The following is a 21,607-nucleotide window of genomic DNA, read 5'->3' as shown; positions in this document are numbered from 1 at the left end:
AAAGTCTTCCCACCGACAACCCAGCTGTCTGACTAAGTGGTTCCAGGTAAGGAGCAGGGAAAGCAACCTCCTTACACAGGTCTCAGAACTAATGCAGTAAAACCTTATGGTATAGATGGAGGAAGCACAGGTGAAAAATACTGATGAGACAACCACTCACAGCCTGCCAATTCATAGAGGGGGTGATTGCTTAGTAATAATTGCACAAAATTGCCTTGTATAGGGGGCTGGTCACACACACAGGTAATGCACAGTGTCTGGCTTACAGCTTATTAGTGACGCCCATTCTATTACATTAGAAGGGCTGCCCAGCACTAAGTGCACCCCATGAGGGCAGGCACCCTAGCTTACAAGGCCAAAAATGATGGGCCTAGCTGCACCCAGAAAAATAAAGTGAAAAACTTGTGTTGCAATCATCCTTACCATATGGGTTTGCTGCTCTTAATAGTACATTAGTTCTGAGACCTGGGAAGGTAAATGCTGCTACCCTTATTTGCTGTGTCAGTTCAGTAAAGAGCATGCAATAAAAGGCAGTTAGAAAACAGCACAGAACATATAGTACAGTTAGAGAGCAATACAGCAAATGGTGGACATGTAAAAGACAGTACAGTACATATAGTACAGTTAGAGAGCAATATAGCAAATGGTGAACATGTAAAGGGCAGTACAGTACATATAGTACAGTTAGTGAGCAATACAGCAAATGGTGAACATGTAAAAGACAGTACAGTACATATAGTACAGTTAGGCTACTTTCATACTTGCGTCGGTATGGGGCCGTCGCTAAGCATCGGCGCGACGTACCGACGCACATTGTGAAAATTCGCACAATGTGGACAGCGGATGCAGTTTTTCAACGCATCCGCTGCCCATTCTAAAGTCCCAGGGAGGAGGGGGCGGAGTTCCGGCCGCGCATGCGCGTAGGAAATGGCGGACCCGACGTACGAAAAAACGTTCCCTTGAATGTTTTTTTCGTGACAACGGTCCGCCAAAACACGACGCATCCAGTTCCCTGACGGACGCAACATATGGCCATACGTCACGATCCATCGGCAATACAAGTTTATGGGAAAAAAACGCATCCTGTGGGCACATTTGCAGGATGCGTTTTTTTCCCAAAACGACGCATTGCAATGAACGCAAAGCAAGTGTGAAAGTAGCCTTAGAGAGCAATACAGCAAATGGTGGACATATAAAAGACAGTACAGTACATATAGTACAGTTAGAGAGCAATACAGCAAATGGTGGACATGTAAAAGACAGTATAGTACATATACACTATGTTCCAAATTATTATGCAAATGACATTTTTCTCTGATTTTCCTAAAAGGTCGGTGCAAATGACAGTCAGTCTAATAAAAGTCATCACCCGTTAGATTATACATTGAATTTTATTGAAGAAACCTCCCAATGATAACAGTATAATCTACAAAATGAATAAAAACTTAAAACGCACTGTTCCAAATTATTACGCACAGTAGAATTTCTAAACATTTGATATGTTTTAAAGAACTGGAAATGCTCATTTGTGGAATTTGCAGCATTAGGAGGTCACATTCACTGAAGAAAAAAGCTATTTAACTCCAAAACCTCCTAACAGGCCAAGTTACATGTTACCATAGGAACCTTCTTTGAGATCACCTTCACAATTCCTGCATCCATTGAGTTTCTGCTTGTATTTCTTTGCATGAAGTCAGAATAGCCTCCCAGAGCTGCTGTTTGGATGTGAACTGCCTCCCACCCTCATAGATCTTTTGCTTGATGATTCTCTAACGGTTCTCTATAGCGTTGAGGTCAGAGGAAGATGGTGGCTGCACCATGAGTTTATCTCCTTTTATGTCCATAGCAGCCAATGACTCAGAGGTCTTCTTTGCAGCATGAGATGGTGCATTGTCAGCATGAAGATGATTTTGCTCCTGAAGGCACATTTCTGCTTTTTATACCATGGAGGAAAGTTGTCAGTCAGAAACTCTATATACTTTGCAGAGGTCATTTTCACACCTTCAGGAACCTTAAAGGGCCCTACCAGCTGTTTCCCCATGATTCCGGCCCAAAACATGACTCCTCCACCTCCTTGCTGACGTTGCAGCCTTGTTGGGACATGGTGGCCATCCACCAATCATCCACTACTCCATCCATCTGGACCATCCAGGGTTGCTCGACACTAGTGTTGAGCATTCCGATACCGCAAGTATCGGGTATTGGCAGATATTTGCGGTATCGGAATTCCGATACCGAGTTCCGATATTTTTGGGATATCGGGAATCGGGATCGGAATGCATATTCACGTGTAAAATAAAGAATAAAAATAAAAAATAGGGATATACTCACCCTCTGATGCGCCCTGGTTGTAACCGCTGCAACCGGCAGCCTCCGTTCCTAATAATGAGCGAGTGAAGGACCTGCGATCACGTCGCAGTCTTGTGATTGGTCGCGTAACTGCTCACGTGACCGCTCACGCAACCAATCACAAGCCGCGACGTCATCGAAGGTCCTTCACTCGCTCATTCTTAGGAACGGAGGCTGCCGGTTGCAGCGGTTACAACCAGGGCGCGTCAGAGGGTGAGTATATCCCTATTTTTTATTTTTATTCTTTATTTTACTCATGAATATGGATCTCAGGGCCTGAAGGAGGGTTTCCTCTCCTTCAGACCCTGGGAACCATCCAGGATCACTTCCGATATTTGTGTCCCATTGACTTGTATTGGTATCGGGTATCGGTATCGGCGATATTCGATATTTTTCGGATATCGGCCGATACAATCCGATACCGATACTTTCAAATATCGGAAGGTATCGCTCAACACTACTCGACACTCATCAGTAAACAAGAATGTTTGGAAATTCGTCTTCATGTATGTGTGGGCCCAATGCAACCATTTCTGCTTGTGAACACTGTTTAAGGGTGGCCGAATAGTAGGTTTATGCACCACAGCAAGCCTTTGAAGGATCCTACACCTTGAGGTTTGAGGGACTCCAGATGCACCAGCAGCTTCAAATAACTGTTTGCTGGTTTGTAATGGCTTTTTAGCAGCTGCTCTCTTAATGCGATGAACTTGCCTGGCAGAAATCTTCCTCATTATGCCTTTATCAGCACAAACACATTTATGCTCAGATACAGCCACAAATCTCTTAACAGTACGATGATCACGCTTAAGTTTTCAGGAAATTTCTAATGTTTTCATCCCTTCACAAAGGCATTGCACTATTTGATGCTTTTCAGCAGCAGAGAGATACTTTTTCTTTCCCATGTTACTTGAAAACTGTGACCTGCTTAAAGGGACACTGTCACCTGAATTTGGAGGGAACAATTTTCAGCCATAGGGGCGGGGTTTTCGGGTGTTTGATTCACCCTTTCCTTACCCGCTGGCTGCATGCTGGCTGCAATATTGGATTGAAGTTCATTCTCTGTCCTCCATAGTACACGCCTGCATAAGGCAAGATTGCCTTGTGCAGGCATGTACTACGGAGGACAGAGAATGAACTTCAATCCAATATTGCAGCCAGCATGCAGCCAGCGGGTAAGGAAAGGGTGAATCAAACACCCGAAAACCCCGCCCCTATGGCTGAAAATTGTTCCCTCCAAATTCAGGTGACAGTGTCCCTTTAATAATGTGGAACATCATTTTTAAGTAGTTTTCCTTTAATTAGAATCACCTGGAAAACTAATTATCCCATGTGTTTAAGATTGATTTCAGTGATCCATTGAGCCCTGAGACACAATACCATCCACGAGTTTATTTGAAAAACAAAACAATTAAATCTTTACCACACTTAAATCCAATTTGCATAATAATTTGGAACACAGTGTAGTACAGTTAGAGAGCAATACAGCAAATGGTGGACATGTAAAAGACAGTAGAGTACATATAGTACAGGTAGAAATTGGCATATTAAAGGGGTTGTCCACTCAAAACAGGTAAGTCTGCAGCCACTGTGTGTGACAGCAGACTTTTGAATCCCCCTGGCGCGCGCACTGTGCAGTGGTTCGGCATTGCTCTCCATACACTTGTATGGAGCGAGGCCGTGCCTTCCAGTTGGCCATGTCCACTGGACCGGCACATCACTAGAAGGGGCGCGGCGTTGCTCAATACAAGTGTCCACACCCACTGGACGGGAGTATGTATAAGACCGGCAGGGTCGGACTGGCGATCTGGCAATTCAAGCAAATGCCAGAAGGGCCTGTTTACGTTGTTAACTGAATCTGTGTCAGCACAAAGTCGCTGACTCCGTCACTTACCATATAAGTGCAGCGCCCCAGAATCCTGGTCGTTGCAGTACTGACGCTCCGCCGCTAAGGGGAGTGATGGTACGTCTGATGGCACTTAAGGAGTTCACCTGACCAGGTATCACAGACACCAATACACTTCACAGTCCGGCCTCCAGGGGGAGCAAAGGGTACTATGTATTAGGCCACTCCTCACAATCTGGTAAAACTGGGGGTTGGATAGGAAGTTAGTTAGAAGCTGACTGGGTTGGAACCAGGCAACATCCTGTGGCAGGGGGTGTTGCAGGGGAAAGATTCAGGCGGGTCCCTGTCAGGGGTGGGATCCTGACAGAGGCCTAGCGAACAAGACAGAGCGTTAAGGAACCACGCCTGCACTACATTGCGGCGGTATCTCAAGAAAGGACAAGAAGCAAGGTTTATTGTGGAGAGTGAGAAACGAGATCACAGCAAAAAGGAGATAACACCAGTAGGAGTCGTGCCGTAAGATCGAGGCAACATCCTACTGAGGCGCGTAGCCGGTGGCCAGAACGCCGAGGAAGTATTGGGCTCCAAGCATTACTTCAAACCAACGGCAGGACAGTTAATTATAGGTTGGCTGTCTCACCTCAATCACCTAAGCAGACATAGGGGGCAACTGTGGGAGAGGGGCGACACTAGGGTCCCGGAAGAACTCCAGGCTTACCCGTCATACAGGTGCGTCCTAGCCATATCATCTGGGGGACGGAGAAGAACATCAGAACAGATATAAGTTGTGAGAAAGAACATCATAAACAGACACAACAGTTGTGAGGACTATCCAGTGGTGCTCAGCAGGGAAGTACTACAACACACAGGCGCTAGAAGGTAGGCACAAATTTCCACCTGAAAAGGGAACTCTGGAGGTGCCTTCGGACCGGCCAGTCTCAGCCAGCCCTGTTAACAGTACTCTGGATTGAGTATCCTGAAGCCTTCAGTAAAGAGGCAAAGAGACTGCAACCCTGTGTCCTCGTTATTCACCATGACCCACACCACGCACCATTATCTCATCTTTCATTGGACGCCCCTTAGCAGGGTCACAGACCGGGTCTAGCCACTGTGACAACCCCAAGACTGAGAAAGAGAGGCCCGGTACCTAGTACCCCGTGGCCCTGCGTCTGGGGGCGCTCCAAACTTGGCGTCACGAACAGGATCTACTTAAGCTTGAAGAATCAGGTCATGTGTGCCTTGGAACTGTGTCTGAATTGTGCTTGAACTGTGATTTATTGCAAAGACTGTGGATTGCCACTTGCCGCCAAAAGTTCCCGCCAAAACCGCCGCCATTGCAGCGCCACAGGGAGCGCCGAAGAAGAAGAAGGGCGTGCCATGGGAGGAGACTATCAAAGCGGCGCCAAAAGTGGCGACCGCCCCCTCCGACTACTGCTGCGAGATGACGACCTGCCAAGAAGCAGAGGAGAACCGCCCCCTGATTTGCAACGGCGGGAACGAGAGGAAGGAGAAACTACGCCCTCAGAAAATGGAGGGGCAGCGTGCGTGTGCCACCGAAGATCCCGGAGCAGGGATGGCGACCAGCGAGTCCCAGAGCGACGGCGAAGTGATCCCGGCCTGTCCTCGCTCATCGGAGACGGACCCGAACCCACGGCAGCTGGAGGATCTGGACCTCTCGGAGCTACAGGCGGCAGAGCCGGACCAGCCTATCCCGAAAGCGGAGCCAGCCGCTGTGAGGCCACGGAAGTCGGAGCGGGGCGAGAGGGTCGCATTAGAGGAACCGCGGTCCGGGCTGCAGCCGATTCCAGTGTCCTTGTCAACGGAACAGATCGACATCGGTGGAATCACATCAGCCGCAGGTATGGAAAGCGTCCCTGCTCCCCCGACCGATCCTGCTCTCCCGACTGACCCTACTCCCGTGACCGCTCCCCAGCCCGACAATAACCGAGTTTTCACTGCTGAGCTGGTAGTGCTAACCCCAGGCACCATGGAGAAGCTGGTGCCTCTGTTACCAACAACGATGGGGAAACCGCTAGATGTGAGCTCAGAGGGGGTGATCTTCCAGTGGGACACCCCACGGATCGGGCCGGATGGGGCCAGGCAGGAGGGCCTCAGCATTGCTGCGCTCACCTGGGAACAGTATAAGCAATGCTTAATTCTACAATGACAAAACCAAAAAGAGACAGAACCAAATGACCCTCCGAAAGTACAAAGACCAAGGACTGAACACAATAAGAGGAACTGGGTAAGGCAGGGGACTGTACTAGCCTTTCAGGTTCCTGGTTGTTACATTGCTTTCCTCATGGGGAGAGTGATGTCATGCTTGGAAGTGAGAAAGGATCTCTTTATCAGGTATCACAAACATGCAACATGTTCATATTCCAGGCCAGAAGGGGGAGCTCTGATCGAGCAGCTCCAGAAAGGAAAGAAAAGAAATGAAAGCAGAATAAGTTGTAGAGAGCGTGAAGGAGGAAAAGAAGAAAAGGTGAAGTGAAGAGCTGGGGAGAAGCTGCGACTGAGCTTATTCCATGCTAAAGCTCATGAAACAGGTAGCTGGAAGACCGAGGTTGTGGAGGTATCTCTATGCCCCACAGCAGAAACCAGCAGACAGCAGATTGCAAGTTACCTGTCCACCATAAACACCTGAAGACACAGCAATGAATAGAGCCCAGGTCGTTATAGAGATCCTGTAAAAAGGCTCGAGTTACCTGTCATGCAGGTTAGTGTCCTACCTAAAGGGGACAGAGAGAACGTGAGGCGCTTGTGAGAAGCCTAAGGCAGCAAAGGACTACAACACAGCACTAGAAGGAAGGCTTCCAACCCCACCTGGTTAGGGGGATTCCAAAATCGCTTCCAAGCCGGCCGGACCATACCAGCACCTGTGATCCGGTACCCTGGACGGTGGATGCCTGAGCCCTACAGTAAAGAGGTAAATAGACTGCAACCCTGTGTCCTCCGTTTCTTTCTTCATCACCTACCACCTGCCCCTACTACACCAGGAGCGCTGGAGATCCAGCTTCACCTGTGGGAAGCCATATCATCCCTGCTGCCACAACATCACCCCAGAGGACCCTTTTAATTTTCGTCGGTCACCCCTGACCGAATACCTCAGGTGGTGTCATGAACAAACTTTATTTCCCATTTCAAAACCCCTTTTACATGGGTGCCTAGGGCCACGGACCGGGTCGCCGCTGCCGTGACACATCCCTTTAAGTACTGGACCCGGTACAGAGTACCCCACTGCCCTGGCGGGCGTTCCATATATACGCATTATAAAACACACCCCCAAAAAATTTTTTGGGGAAAAAGTGCGTCTTACAATGCGTAAAATACGATATTTAATATTTGTATCCACATATACATTTAGTTACTTACTTGACTAACCATATTGTTATACCAAACTCGCAGTGTCTTTATGTAAAATTACATTTGTACCTACTTGATACTATTCATATATTTTCAGTACACTGTTGACCGTGTTATGCTGCACTTCTCCCTACCTAACCTTGACATACGTCACTTTTACTAAATACATCTGTTATGCCCCCTTTTTCTTATATTTGTGTTTCTCCCACACCTTTTATTCTTGACAAATGTAATGTAATTTTTATATTTTCATACATTGTTCTATTGACTTTTTTATCAGTTCTCTGGTGTTTTGCTCCCTTTAATGATCAGATTAGTCTTTCTTCGGAATTCATATCCTAGACGTATGCACACACATACTTCCTGTATTTATACAATTACATAATTTATAACCTTGTGTACCTATGTGCATATATATTCATCTAGTCTCCTGCAACTCCTCTTAATTTATGTAATTATATACTGTATGTGCAAATCCTCTTATAACTCGTGAGGGGTTGTATAAGAAGACATGTACTTTACAGCTGAGCCCCTAATCTTTTAGGACCTTAGCAACACCTCTGGTCTGTAGTGTAGTGTGTGTTATATATTCACCTACCACCGAGTTCTCTGGTATTTAGTGCCGATTGCTCCTCTTCTGAGTGATGTCACCGCTCACCAGACAGACCGGGTCACACTGCGCTCTAGGTAACCCGGATGTGGATTTATCAATGTAAGCCTATGGAGCGTCAGAACAAGGCCCCATAGGTTTGCATTATAGAAGAGACTTTTGGTCCACACCGAGCGCGTAGAGTGAGCCGAAGTGTCTGAAGAGCGATGACAGGAGATTCCAACAGCTAAATAGGAAAGGGTTATTTACAGTTAGAGCAGTCAGACTGTGGAATGCCCAACCACAAGAACTAGTAATGTCAGACACTACAACAGCTTTTAAAAAGGGCTGGATGATTTCCTCAATACACATAACATTGTGGGTTAAATTTAATGTAGTGACAAAATGGACAATTGCTGAAGACAGTTTAAACTTGATGGACCTAGGTCTTTTCTCAACCTATGTATGTAACTATGTAGCTACGACATCACACAAAAGAGGAGCCGGGCAGAGCTTGATCCCAGAGAAGACGGCAGTAGGGAAGTATATCACCCCACCACACTACAGTACATACACGTTTAGTGAAAAAACAAAACTTCATGAGGGTGCTTCAAACATGTGCGGCGTACAGTATTGGTATGCCATATATTTCAGAAATATTCTATTACAAAGGAACATTAATTAATTCAGAATGTTATTTAATTTTTTTAAAATTAGGAACTGCATGGAAGAATGATGTGATGTGCTTGAAGGTGCCTTCATCTTCTGCAGATGCTTTTTGCTGGTCAGAAGGCCACAGGCAGATGTTAGAAATCTTTCCGCACAGGTATTATTTATTATGTGTATTTGGCGCCATCATATTCCACAGAAAATTCCCTATCAGTATGTCTTTGGAGTGTGGGAGGAAACCGGAGAACCCGGAGAAAACCCACGCAAACACGGGGAGAACATACAAACTCCTTGCAGATGTTTTCCTTAGTGACATTTAAACCCAGGATCCCAGTGCTGCAAAGCAACAGTGCTAACCACTGAGCCACCGTGCTGCCCAAGTACAGCTTTGATGATGGACTTGCTGTACTTTCTTCAGGGCACTAGATGTATGTGGTGCCCTAACAACAGATTGGAAAAATGCATCTTTTTCTGATGCTGCGAGCAGCCCTAGATAATCCACGCCGGCAGGATGATATAATCCGGCGGAAGATGGAACCTATGGGAAGAGATATAAAACTAATGTAAGTAATGGGACTCTATATTAGAAGATACTGCTTTGGTGTCATTATGGCAGGACGGTAGAGAAATCTTATCTGTGCAGAGGAACAGGATCATTGTCAGTCATCATACATGTGACAATCCCACCACTGACAGATAACATCTTCTTCACATGAATTATTCTCACTGGCCAACATCAAACAACATAGACCTTATGATCACACTTACGTCTTCTAGGTTCTCGCTCTTCTACTATTTTGGCATTTTGCTCTTCTACCAGTTTTATTGCAGACTTATTTTTCTTCTCAACTAGAAATTCATATAAAAGTAAAAAAAAACAAGTCAATGATCATTGTCAGTTATCATACATGTGGCAATCGTACCACTGGGAGTTAACATCTCCTCCTCGTGAATAATTCTCAATCGCCGACATCAGACAGCATAGACCTCATTGTCACACTTACCTCTGCTGGGTTCTGCCTCTGCTACTATTTCTGGGTCTTGATCTTCTCCCAGTTTTAATGCAGATGTATTTTTTGTCTCAACTGGAAATTCAAGTAAAAAAGTAAGAAAAATTAGTTAATGATCATTGTTAATCATAGATGTGAAAATCCCACAATTGACATATAATATATCCTCCTCATGAATTATTCTCAGTCGCCGACATCAGACAACAGAGACCTTATTGTCACACTTACCTCTGATAGGTTCTGTCTCTGCAACTAATTCTGGGTCTTGCTCTTCTCCCAGGTTCACTACAGATTTATTTTTCTTCTCTACTAGAAATTCATGTAAAAAAGTAAGAAAAACAAGTCAATGATAAACTCCTGTAAGATTAGATTTATATCTTCATCTAGTAGAGTTATTTTATTTTTGTACCTTACAGTACTGGATTCTGGCATTGCACCTTAAGGCTATGGTCACTAGCAGATTTTTTGCAGTGTTTTTTTGCATGTAAATTATAAGCTACTTTTTACAGTGATAGCAAAAGCTGTGAGATGTCAGAAATCTCATGCAGACATTTGTTTTTTTTCCTAGCTAGATCTGAGAGTCTCAGTGTTTTTGAAATCTGCATCATGTCAGTTCTTTCAGCATTTTTGCAGTGTTTTTTCAACCACAGGAAGCAATGCACATACATTGGGAAGGGCCAAAGAGCGCCGGCACATGCACACTACAGTATTTTGATCTGCCTTCAGCAGGGCACAGAGAAGTGTGCCTGCGCAGGAACGTGATGGGGGAACACTGTGTAGATGACATAGGACCCATCACCCACACGAAGCAGAGAAGGAGAACGGCATCGCAAGAAGAGAGGAGGCTCTGGATTAAGACCAGTGATGCCCATTTGTGAGTATAATAAAATGTCTTTTTTTTTGCATGGCGTCTTGGAGACTTATATACAGAAATTCCAGAATGCTGTAGCACAGAGCTGAAAGGTGGTGGTCTCAGGTTATATGATAAAAATCTGGTGACAGGATCTCTTTAATATGACATTAGTTGCAGCAGTGTTATCATATAGTCCATTACTTAAAACATCGGTGTCACATTAATGGTACATATAGGGTTAGTTTGAGGCCTGTTTGAGCCATAGGCACAGTATTCATGATCAGTATCAGGCACCAGACTGTATGGCCCCTTATATCTTTTAATGCACAGCACGAGAGCGTGAGAATTTTATACATTGAAGTGTTGGATTGTTGATTATTTTAAAGGCACAAAAAAGCAGTGATTTTCTGAGCCCTCAGGTAACATTCACATTACACTTTTTGATCATTGGCTATAACAAGATGTCGTATAGACCTGCACATACCTGACAATATCGGAGAGGGTGACTTGCTATTAGCAGTGAAATACTCATTATCACCATCACTTGTAGTAGAAGAAGATTCTTTCTGCCTGTTTGGTAAAAGAAAAATAAATAAATCACAAGTGAAAGCAATTAAAAATAAAAAGTCTCCTTTCTGTATGGGCAATTATGACACTTGGACAAAATGGAGGGGATACCTTGCACAGGACTGCATTCTATCAGCAAGAATGAAGAATAACTAGTAATAAAGGGCTTTAATGAAATGGAAATGAAAGGCTGGTCACAATGATCAGTTTTTATCACTAGCGTGGTGGGGTGGTGGGTTCTGGATTTAGTATTGTGTCATATGCGTCTTGTATTTGGTATTCTGAAGATATGTCAGTACTATACCTCATAATAATAAATTACTCACATGTCTGAGTGGTTTGTGCTGGTCTCTAAAGAACAATATGGAGATGGCTCGTGATCTTCATTGCTCATCATCCTGGTATTGGTTGCATATAGCTAAAATACACAGAGTAAAATTAAATGTATATACAGTATTTTAAAACTATTTTAGTTATAATTTTGTGGATTTACAGATCACATACCTTAGAAAGTCTTTGAGAAGATGATATATAGTTTAGGCTTTCTGGCCAGTCACTGACCTTCTCACTTGTGTCACCCTCATCTGAGTCACTGACCTGCTCACTTGTATCACCCTCATCTGAATCCGTATGTTTGGGACTCCTAATGCCAGCTACAAAGTAAAAGTATTATCAAAGATTATTAATATAATCACAGACAGTCACCATATTATTACTAATAATGATGGGAGCATATTGTCGCATAAAATGAAAGATAAGACAAATGGCAGCTTTAACCAGATGACGTCTCATTCTACTTACTGTCAAAGTAGTAGGTGTCGTCCTCTGACTCAAGATTTGGACTAAACAGTGAATTCTGATTTTGAAGGTTCTCAAAATCTAACTCACTCAGGAATGGGTGACTTTTGATCTCATTTGCTCCTCCTGGAAAAGAAAGACAAGAAAAAAGTGATCCAGACAATGTTAGGAAGACTGTGCATGTTATGTTAATCTAAACTGAAGACATAGGAGAGCCAAAATATACTATAAGTCATAGCAAGAAGAATGGGGAATAGACAAGAAGGTAAAGCAGAGACCTTAGTGCTGATCCTTATGGAAATGATCTATTTGTCAGGTGACAGAGGAGTTATAAGTCATTATTAATACTACTATATACATTACCTGTCCCGAGTCTATGTGTTGGATCTTTTCTGAGCAGCTGAGTCATGAAGTCTTGAGCATCAGGATGATGAGTAGCATTTTGAATTTTCAAAGTGATATCATCTGTTATATAAAAAGTAAATATTACATATTTAATATTACATATTCAATATTACTATCATTTAAAAAAATATATCAAAAACAACAAGTAACTAAACCAAAGAATGAACCTAACAACTGAACCAAAAAAACTATGGCATTACACAGCATTCAGATTATTTTACTTACCCTTGATGATGCTCTTGAAAATATCCTTTTTGCTTCTTCCGTTAAATAGCATTTGGCCGGTAAGAAAGTTATATAAGATGAGCCCTATTGCCCACCAGTCAATGGGTCTTCCATAGCCCTCCTGTAAGATGACTTCTGGGGCTACATATTGATAGGTGCCAGTTATCTGGAAACAAACAGAACAAGGAGAAGATGATCAATGAAAATAACTGTGACAAATAATATCAGTGGAAAAGTTTTCTATGTGAGAAAATATCAGAGAAGCAGAAATAGATCAGATCTGTAAATAATAAGTTTTTATGTAAAGCTAACCCCATCATCATGGAACTCTCTGGTGATGTCTTCTGTTGGAGCCTTGTAAATGTCTGATGTTGGTCTCATGAGTCCGAGTCTTGAAAGCCCAAAATCGGTGACTTTTATATGTCCAGTTGATGATAGAATGAGGCTGTGAAAGAAAAGATATTGTCAACAGTAATAACCCATAGACTGTATACCAAACTATAACTGTCTTTCCCTTTATTATACTGTTGTATTCACTTACTTTCCAGGCTTCAGGTCTCGGTGAACCACACCATAGCTGTGCAGATATTCCACAGCAAGAACCGTTTCTGCAACGTACATGCGGGCCAAGGCGAGGGGTAAACGACCATAAAACTCTATGAGCCTGTCACAGTCTCCTCCTAGATCAGAAAGCAAATATGACAGGTGAGGGTTTGTTACAATGTAAATTACACATGATGAGTGTGAATGAGAAATAAGCTGAGATATTGGGGCAGGGAGTCAATCATAGAGATACACTGTGTGATGTAGAGCGTATACTGTATACTGCTGAGTAGTCCTATACAGAAAGAGAGCTCAGATCTGCCCCCTGCTGGTAACCTCTTACATTGCACTGTCAATCTCCGACATTGGCATTTACAGCAGGTGACCTGGAGGCGAGCTGCTCTAAGCTCTCATCGCCCCATTCCATGTCAGTGGTTTGCTATGGCTGCTGAGTGTCTGCGGAAGACTACTATCCTTGCCATTATGGTACTTCTGTGAAGGTCAGTGTGTAGCTTGGCTTCATAGGGGACCAAGATTTTCACCATATTCTGCAATACCCATGTTGCAGTACATAGTAAAAGCGATTATATAATCACAAGTTCAGGTCCCTTATGGAGACTAAAAAAAATAATAATAAAAATATTTGGGGAAAGAAAATGAAATATAAAAATCACTTTTTCTCCATTCAAAATAAATAATAAAAAAACAAATAAACTCAGATGGAATTGCAGTGTTTTTGTTGCCCCCAAATCAGAAAAAAATGCAATAAAAAGAAATTAAAATGTTTATGTCAGAAAGATGTAATCCTCCTAAACTGTTCTTATGAGCATGTAGAGTAATGAAACATAAATACATTGGGACCTTTATATATTTGAGCGGATATGGGCTGGATATAGATACAATGGATAGGTCTTACCTGCTTCAAAGTCCATGACCATACACAGGTGTTGTTTAGTTGGGAAGGAACAAAGCGTGGAGACAACAAAGGGACAATCGGAGAATATTGCGATATCCCTTTCCAGATAGGCCATTTCAAGATAGAATGGATGATCCAGTTCGCTCCTGGCTTGTTTCTTCATGGCGAATACCTTGTTTGTGTCTTTATGACGCACTAAGTGGACGGCCCTGTAGAGGAGAAAAATCTATAATTTATGCAGAATTCTTACAAACAGTCTGTCTATATGTCAAAAGATCTTCTGTACTAATAGTTAATAGTAGATGTACGGCCGTCACTAGAAATCAATGTCTGGAAATACACAAAATAACTCAGCATGAATGATCACTTATGGGAGGTTCTCATCCATGTCACATCCTAACTGAGCTGAATAGTGTTCACTAGATGTGGACTAGATGACTAGATGTAGATTAGATCTAGTGCAAAGTGGTGTCTATAACAACAACAGATCACCAAACAAAAAATAAGCCCTGACAAATCTCTATCGGACAAAAAAATGTCACAGGTCCTGGAAAACAGTAACATTGACAGTAGATGTGGACTCATATACAGGAATTTCCCTAAGGCAGGACATACAGACAGAGGCATCATCAGAAGGAATTTGGGAAAAATGTAGATTATACATAAAGCTCACCCATAAGATCCACTGCCGATCTCTTTGATCTGGGTATAGTCGCTCATCCTTGGTTTATTCATAGGGTTCAATGATCTGATCACGGCCTAGAAGAATAAGAAATGACAGTAAGACATAAAAGTTGCAGGAAAATAAAAGCTGCAGATGCAGGAACTTCTCTCCATTATGTCCCTGCTGATTACACTGCAGCAGATGTAGAGGACATGATACAAGCAGGACGCTCCCCAGACACTATTATATTATAGGGATAGCCTCCATACACATATATCATTGTACTGGAGGGGATGGTAAGGGACATCACACAGAGGAGACAGGAATAATAATAATAGGTCCAATCTACATTAAGAATAGAGTTAACCCGCTGTCCTATGGGGTGTAACATGTGATATGTAATTCATACCCCGTTATCGGATGATATACAGATGTTGTCTCTGATACTTACACTGGCAGATTCGGGGATCTCTGGTATCTCAGGTATTCCACCGTCAGCAGTTGCCGGCTCAGTTGTCTCTAAAATAATGATAAAATAATGAGACATCATGTATTAGATTATATCAATACTTAATACATAACACATCGATATAAGGAAGGAAAGACAAGTAAATGGTATAATTCTAGTTATATGGATATTCTGCACATACTGTATATAATTATGGCACATCCATAGATAGATATACTCTACCATAAATGTGTGATTGTTCAGGATCTGACAAGGACTTGAATGGAGACCCTGTGAGGTTCTTTGTGCATTTTGGGGCTGAGAAGATCCCAGAAGAGAGAACCAGAGGGGTTTCCAGAATTGCATGAGCCCTCTCCATTATAGTCTATAGGAGGTCCAGGAGCCATCTCCGGCCTCATACAGAAGGTGAAGAGTAAATTTATACATTCTCTGGTGTCTCCATAATATTAATATGTGTGTAGGAATATGAGATGATCAGCTTACCTTCAATCAGATCAGTTTTTAGCCCTGGCTCACTGGTATTGGGGTCAGCGATATTTCGGTGTTGCCCCTCTTTGGAGTCACCGTCCGGTGTTTCCTGATGGATATAATACGTACAATTAATATAACTTTCATAAATACTAAATTACAGTACACAAAAAAGACAGAAAGGACTAAACCTGGATTTACATAATTGTGGAATTGCGTGGACTATATACAGCCGCTCCGTCCAGTAAATCCACATTAATGTATAAGGGACTTGTATATACAACAGTTCTCCAATAACATCTATTACCAGAACTGCAGCATTTACAAGAAGGAAGATAAAGCGAGACAGATGTGATATGAAATGTCCGCACCATTGAGTACAGCACAGACTGTCACCACAGAGGATGGAGCAGAGACAGGCGGCCATAAAATATCCTGTACCTGCCTGGAGCGGACAAGGAGGCTTCTAAAATGAGAAATGTGACAATCTGCTATATGACTAGTAATCTGGAGAAGATCAGACAAGATAGACAAGAGATATAGAAGATGACGGATTCTTACCAAACGCTTCAGTGAGCGGGCTATATACTCTAGTACATCCAGGAACTTTTGGGCCAGTTGTTTAAAAAAGGCCAGATCTCCACTCTGGGATCTTTCTTCCGCCTATAAAAATGGAAATAGACAAAAAAGGAAAATCATGAGAGAAAGTAGAGAATATAGGACATTATTTATGTCACCATTTTACTCCTGCAATCTACAGCTATAACTAATACATATATGGATATTACTTATAAGCAATTTATTAAATTGTTCTTGGCCAAAATACATATTTCATGTAAATCAGGGGTGGGGAACCTTAAGCCCCGCTGCCCCAGGGCCATTTACGGCCCTCGATGACCTTTTATCAGGCCCCAGAGCAGATTCTCGGGGACCGCATTCTTGGGTAGGGAGGTGTATTTTGATTACAACCAGCTCACTAATTTCTTTTTGCTCTGTTAGCACACACATGCAGTTTTCACTACTGAACACTGAAGGGCATGCAATGAAAGATTACTTCCTGAAACCAGTGCCAGAGTCAGGATGTACTTTGTGGGCCGAGGCCCCTGAAGGATGGTATAAATATCCAAATGGCCCTTGGCAGAAAAAAGATTCCCCACCCCTGATGTAAATAAACTTGTATTTTATAAATATTATTCTTTATTATTTTATGTGCTTTGCCCAGATTGTCTGTTACCTGTTGTACTAATATCCTGATGTTCATCTGTAAATGCTCAAGATATTCTGAGCTTATACGACCTTGTTGGTATTTGGTCAGGCAGTCGCTCACTAGCTTCATAACCAGCCGGTAAGTGAAGCTGAGGACGCCATCGGGTAGTGGTAGCACAATGTCAAGGGCATAGGTGGTAAGAATCCCCTGGAGTAGTGCCAACACCTCACGTTTATCTGAAGAAATTCCAGACATTTCTAACAAATCCAAGTGCAGTCAGTATATCACCAGCTTCACAGCCAATCACTGACAACACTGACACCTGGGCAGTAAGCACTTAGGTAAGTAGTGGCAGCACATTATGATGTCATCATGGAATCTCATAGTGGAATGTTAACATTTCATCAGTGACATCATCATGGAATCCGGGGATGAAATCTTAACCTATTTATAACTGACCTGTAGAATCATATTACAGGTCAGTTTTAGCATTTAGTGAACATTTTAAATTAAAAAAAAAATGTGGAATTGCACTTTTTTTGCAATTTCACCGCACTTGAAATTTTTTTCCCGTTTTCAAGTACAATATATATAATCAATGGTGTCATTTAAAACTACAACTCGGCCTGCAAAAATCAAGCCCTCATAGGCTATATTGATGATAAAAAATGTTATGGCTCTGAGAAGAAGGAGAGAAAAAACAAAAGCACAAAAACAGAAAATCGCAAGGTGGTGAAGGAGTTAAAGAGGCATCTCACCATAAAAGGAAGTTGCCTAGCAATATTCTAGTAACAATTAAGGTGGCAACATTATGGGCTGAGCATCAGAACCATAATCAGAGAAAGAGGGAAAACCATGGCTTTACTCTTGTGATCAGGCTTTTATATCCGTCTCCCCCCAAAAATTATTTTAAACAGGTTTTGGATGCTAAATATTCTTTACATGTGTAAACATTTATTTTCTTTACATATTGTGACCAGGGTGGATTGGGAGTAAAATTCAGCCCTGGCATTTTAGAGCACACAGGCCCACGCTATCACCGCCCCTTCCCCAGCTTGTATTTTATGAATATTATTCATTATTATTTTATGTGCTTTGCCCAGTTTGTCTGTTACTTACCTGTTGTACTAATGTCCTGATGTTCATCTGTAAATGCTCAAGATATTCTGAGCTTATACGACCTCGTTGGTATTTGGTCAGGCAGTCGCTCACTAGCACCATAACCAGCCGGTAAATGAAGCTGAGGACGCCATCGGGTAGTGGTAGCACAATGTCAAGGGCATAGGTGGTAAGAATCCCCTGGAGTAGTGCCAACACCTCACGTTTATCTGAAGAAATTCCAGACATTTCTAACAAATCCAAGCGCAGTCAGTATATCACCAGCTTCGCAGCCAATCACTGACAACAATGACACCTGGGCAGTAAACACTTGGGTAAGTAGTGGTGGTGCATTATGATGTCATAATAACGGAATCTTGTGGGGTATTAACATGTCATCAGTGATGTCATCAAGGAATCTGGTGATGCAATCTTAAAGGGACATCTCACCGTAAAAGGAAGTTGCCTAGCAATAATTAAAGTGGCAACACCATAGACTGAGCATCTGTTTCAAACTCAGGCATGGAGGGAAGAACCATGGGTTTGATCAGTGAGGCCGGCTTTTCCATCTGTCTTTTCCCCCATAAAATATGTTAAACAGAGTTTGGATGCTAAATGTTCTTCACTTGTGTAAACATTTACTTTTTCTGCATATTGTGACTTGGGATGGACTGGGACTAAAATCCAGTCCTGGTGTTTCAAGCCCATGCTGTCGCCTCCCCCTTCCCTAGATTGAGGTCTCTAATACTAATTTTATTCTACCTGGAGGAAATCAATAATTTACTATTATCTCACACACTTTATGCAGCTAATAGCCTCTGTGTCTGTACTGCTACATACTTAGGCAGTTAACAGGTTCATGCAGCGTTACATGAACACTCGATCCTTACACTATGGCTGGTCCGAACAACAAAAGCAATTGTTACCATCCACCTCTCGTGTCTCCCCTTTTCCTCATAGTTTGTAAGCTTGCGAGCCGGGCCCTCATTCCTCTTGTTATCTGTTTTGAAACATGATTATTGTTATGCTGTAATGTCTATTGTCTGTACAAGTCCCCTCTATAATTGTAAAGTGCTGGGGAATGTGTTGGCTCTATATAAATAAAATTATTATTATATTTTCAATATAAGATTTCATAATAATAATATTACAGTATATGGTTAAGTTCTCACATCGAGTATTTCCACTGCATAAAAAACGCATCTTCTTACAGTCCCAACAAAGTGGATGGGATTTATAGAAATCTCATGCCCACTGTGATTTTTTATACCCTGTATAAAATGACCTGCGGTGCATGTCATTACTCGATTACTGCAACACCCTCCTCTGTGGCCTCCCTGCTAACTCTCTCGCACCTCTCCAGTCTGTCCTCAACTCTGCTGCCAGGCTAATCCACCTCTCTCCTCCCTACTCCCCTGCTTCTCCCCTCTGCAAATCCCTCCACTGGCTCCCAATTCCCCAGCGAATCCAGTTCAAACTACTAACACTGATCTACAAAGCCATCCACAACCTGTCCCCTCCCTATATCTCTGAACTAATCTCCCAATATCTTCCCTCACGTAATCTTCGATCCTCCCAAGACCTCCTACTTTCCTCCACACTTATTCGTTCCTCACACAACCGCCTCCAAGATTTCTCCGGAATATCCCCCATACTCTGGAATTCCATGCCTCAACACGTCCGATTATCCACCACCCTCGGATCCTTCAGACGGAAGCTGAAAACCCATCTCTTCAGGAAAGCCTACAGCCTGCAATAACCGAGCCGCCGCCTCACCACCGCCAGAGTCGTCGCCTCACCACCGCCAGAGCCGCCGCCTCACCACCGCCAGAGCCGCTGCCTCACCACCGTCTTCTGTCTCTTCCCCACTATCCCATAGAATGTAAGTCCGCAAGGACAGGGTCCTCTCCCCTCTGTACCAGTTCGTCACTGTAAACCTGTTTACTGTAAACGATATCTATAACCCTGTATGTAACCCCTTTCTCATGTACAGCACCATGGAATTAATGGTGCTATATAAATAAATAATAATAATAAATAATAATGTGTGTTTGAAATCCACAAAATACAGGATACATTTTTCTTGCGATTACGCTGAGATTTATTGGCTGATTTTATCCATAGAATTGCATTAGATGAGGAAAATATGCAGGTAAAAATCACAAAATGCATAAAATCCACACATGACTCTATTAATAAAGCTTTGTTAAAGCCAAGGACCAGGAAGTATCAAAAATAAAGCAGATTTATTCAACAAATAACATAGCAAATAAACAAAAAACACAGAGTCAAAAAGATACAAAAATTCAATAAAACCGCAAGTAGCCTAATTTACCTAATAGGTAAAAAAATGCAGCAGAAAATCTGCAACATCAAAAACTCACCAACTGCTCATCACGAGAACTTAGCCTACCAAACAAATAGCACCAGAGCAGATCAAAATATTATCAGCATATACAGTAGTTATAATACTGCCATACGGATCATTAGCTAAAACCAATGTACTAGTACTGATATCACCATCATACAGTGTCCACATAATGGTACTATCAGTTTTACACAAGTGCACTGCAGACTGTATATGTGTGTACTGTGCAGGGTCTCACCAAAGACGTTCTCAATAATCGCAGTCATTCATTTTTCATTAAATTTTCCATTCGGGCCAAAACAGCATGATCACTTCTTCAATCCATAGCTCATCCCTGCAGAATGTAACACAGAGACTTCTTTGACTTACAGCTTTTACCCTCCATAGATTCCCCCATTCCTGTACATACCATGTAGTGCAATAATAAGTAATCTAAACAGTAATATTGCCCCACTGTGTCTTGTATGGTAATCCTAGCCTCTTTTTTTCACAATAACAGTGCCTCCTCCATGCCCCTACACAGTAATAATGTTCCCTCTGTACACACTTAACCCCTTTCTGACATTGGACGTACTATCCCGTCGAGGTGGGGTGGGCCCGTATGACCACCAACGGGATAGTACGTCCAGCGCGATTGGCCGCGCTCACGGGGGGAGCGCGGCCGATCGCGGCCGGGTGTCAGCTGCCTATCGCAGCTGACATCCGGCACTATGTGCCAGGAGCGGTCACGGACCGCCCCTGGCACATTAAACCCTGGCACACTGCGATCAAACATGATCGCAGTGTTCTGGCGGTATAGGGAAGCATCGCGCAGGGAGGGGGCTCCCTGCGTGCTTCCCTGAGACCCCCGGAGCAACGCGATGTAATCACGTTGCTCCGAGGGTCTCCTACCTCCTCCTTCCTGTAGGGAGGTGGCTTACCAAGCACCTGCTCAGAGCAGGTGCTGGTAAGCCTGGAGGAGTGCACGTCAGATCGCTGATCTGACACTGCACAGCAAAGTGTCAGATCAGCGATCTTACACTATTACATGATGCCCCCCCGGGGCAATGTTATAGTGTAAACAAAAAATATTCACATGTGTAAAAAAAATTTAAAAAAATTCCCCCCAAAATAATATATATATATATTGTTCCCATAAATACATTTCTTTATCTAAATAATAAAAAACAATAAAAGTACACATATTTAGTATCGCCGCGT

The 21,607-nt window shown here is 42.9% G+C and overlaps 2 protein-coding genes across 4 annotated transcripts in view; both read right to left on the bottom strand.

The window, feature by feature from the left end:
- The window catches only part of LOC143781788 (protein NYNRIN-like), a 1,337,202-nt gene that overhangs the window by 987,323 nt on the left and 328,272 nt on the right, over positions 1-21,607 (bottom strand). The gene's annotated exons all lie outside the window — the stretch shown is intronic.
- On the bottom strand, positions 8,840-18,324 carry LOC143781782 (microtubule-associated serine/threonine-protein kinase 4-like). Of its 3 annotated transcripts, none has more exons than XM_077268607.1 (18): positions 18,061-18,324; positions 16,296-16,397; positions 15,750-15,843; positions 15,249-15,316; positions 14,807-14,892; positions 14,134-14,342; positions 13,216-13,354; positions 12,987-13,119; positions 12,675-12,840; positions 12,408-12,509; positions 12,048-12,170; positions 11,751-11,899; positions 11,573-11,664; positions 11,164-11,249; positions 10,055-10,135; positions 9,821-9,901; positions 9,585-9,665; positions 8,840-9,354 (listed from the first exon to the last, which is right to left on the bottom strand). In XM_077268607.1, exons 1-18 carry the CDS (start codon positions 18,286-18,288, stop codon positions 9,257-9,259), a joined length of 2,118 nt encoding a protein of 705 aa, XP_077124722.1. In that variant the 5' UTR covers positions 18,289-18,324; the 3' UTR covers positions 8,840-9,256. The 3 variants fall into 3 exon arrangements, with proteins under 3 accessions (XP_077124722.1, XP_077124721.1, XP_077124723.1); XM_077268606.1 differs by lacking the exon at positions 18,061-18,324 and adding an exon at positions 16,969-17,242; XM_077268608.1 differs by lacking the exon at positions 18,061-18,324 and adding an exon at positions 16,969-17,242 and having other exon boundaries at positions 10,055-10,132.

This window comes from Ranitomeya variabilis, chromosome 6 (assembly GCF_051348905.1).
Source record: "Ranitomeya variabilis isolate aRanVar5 chromosome 6, aRanVar5.hap1, whole genome shotgun sequence".
Lineage (NCBI taxonomy): Eukaryota > Metazoa > Chordata > Amphibia > Anura > Dendrobatidae > Ranitomeya > Ranitomeya variabilis.
Note: the sequence above shows the minus strand (reverse complement) of the source record. Positions and strands in the feature narration are given on the sequence as shown.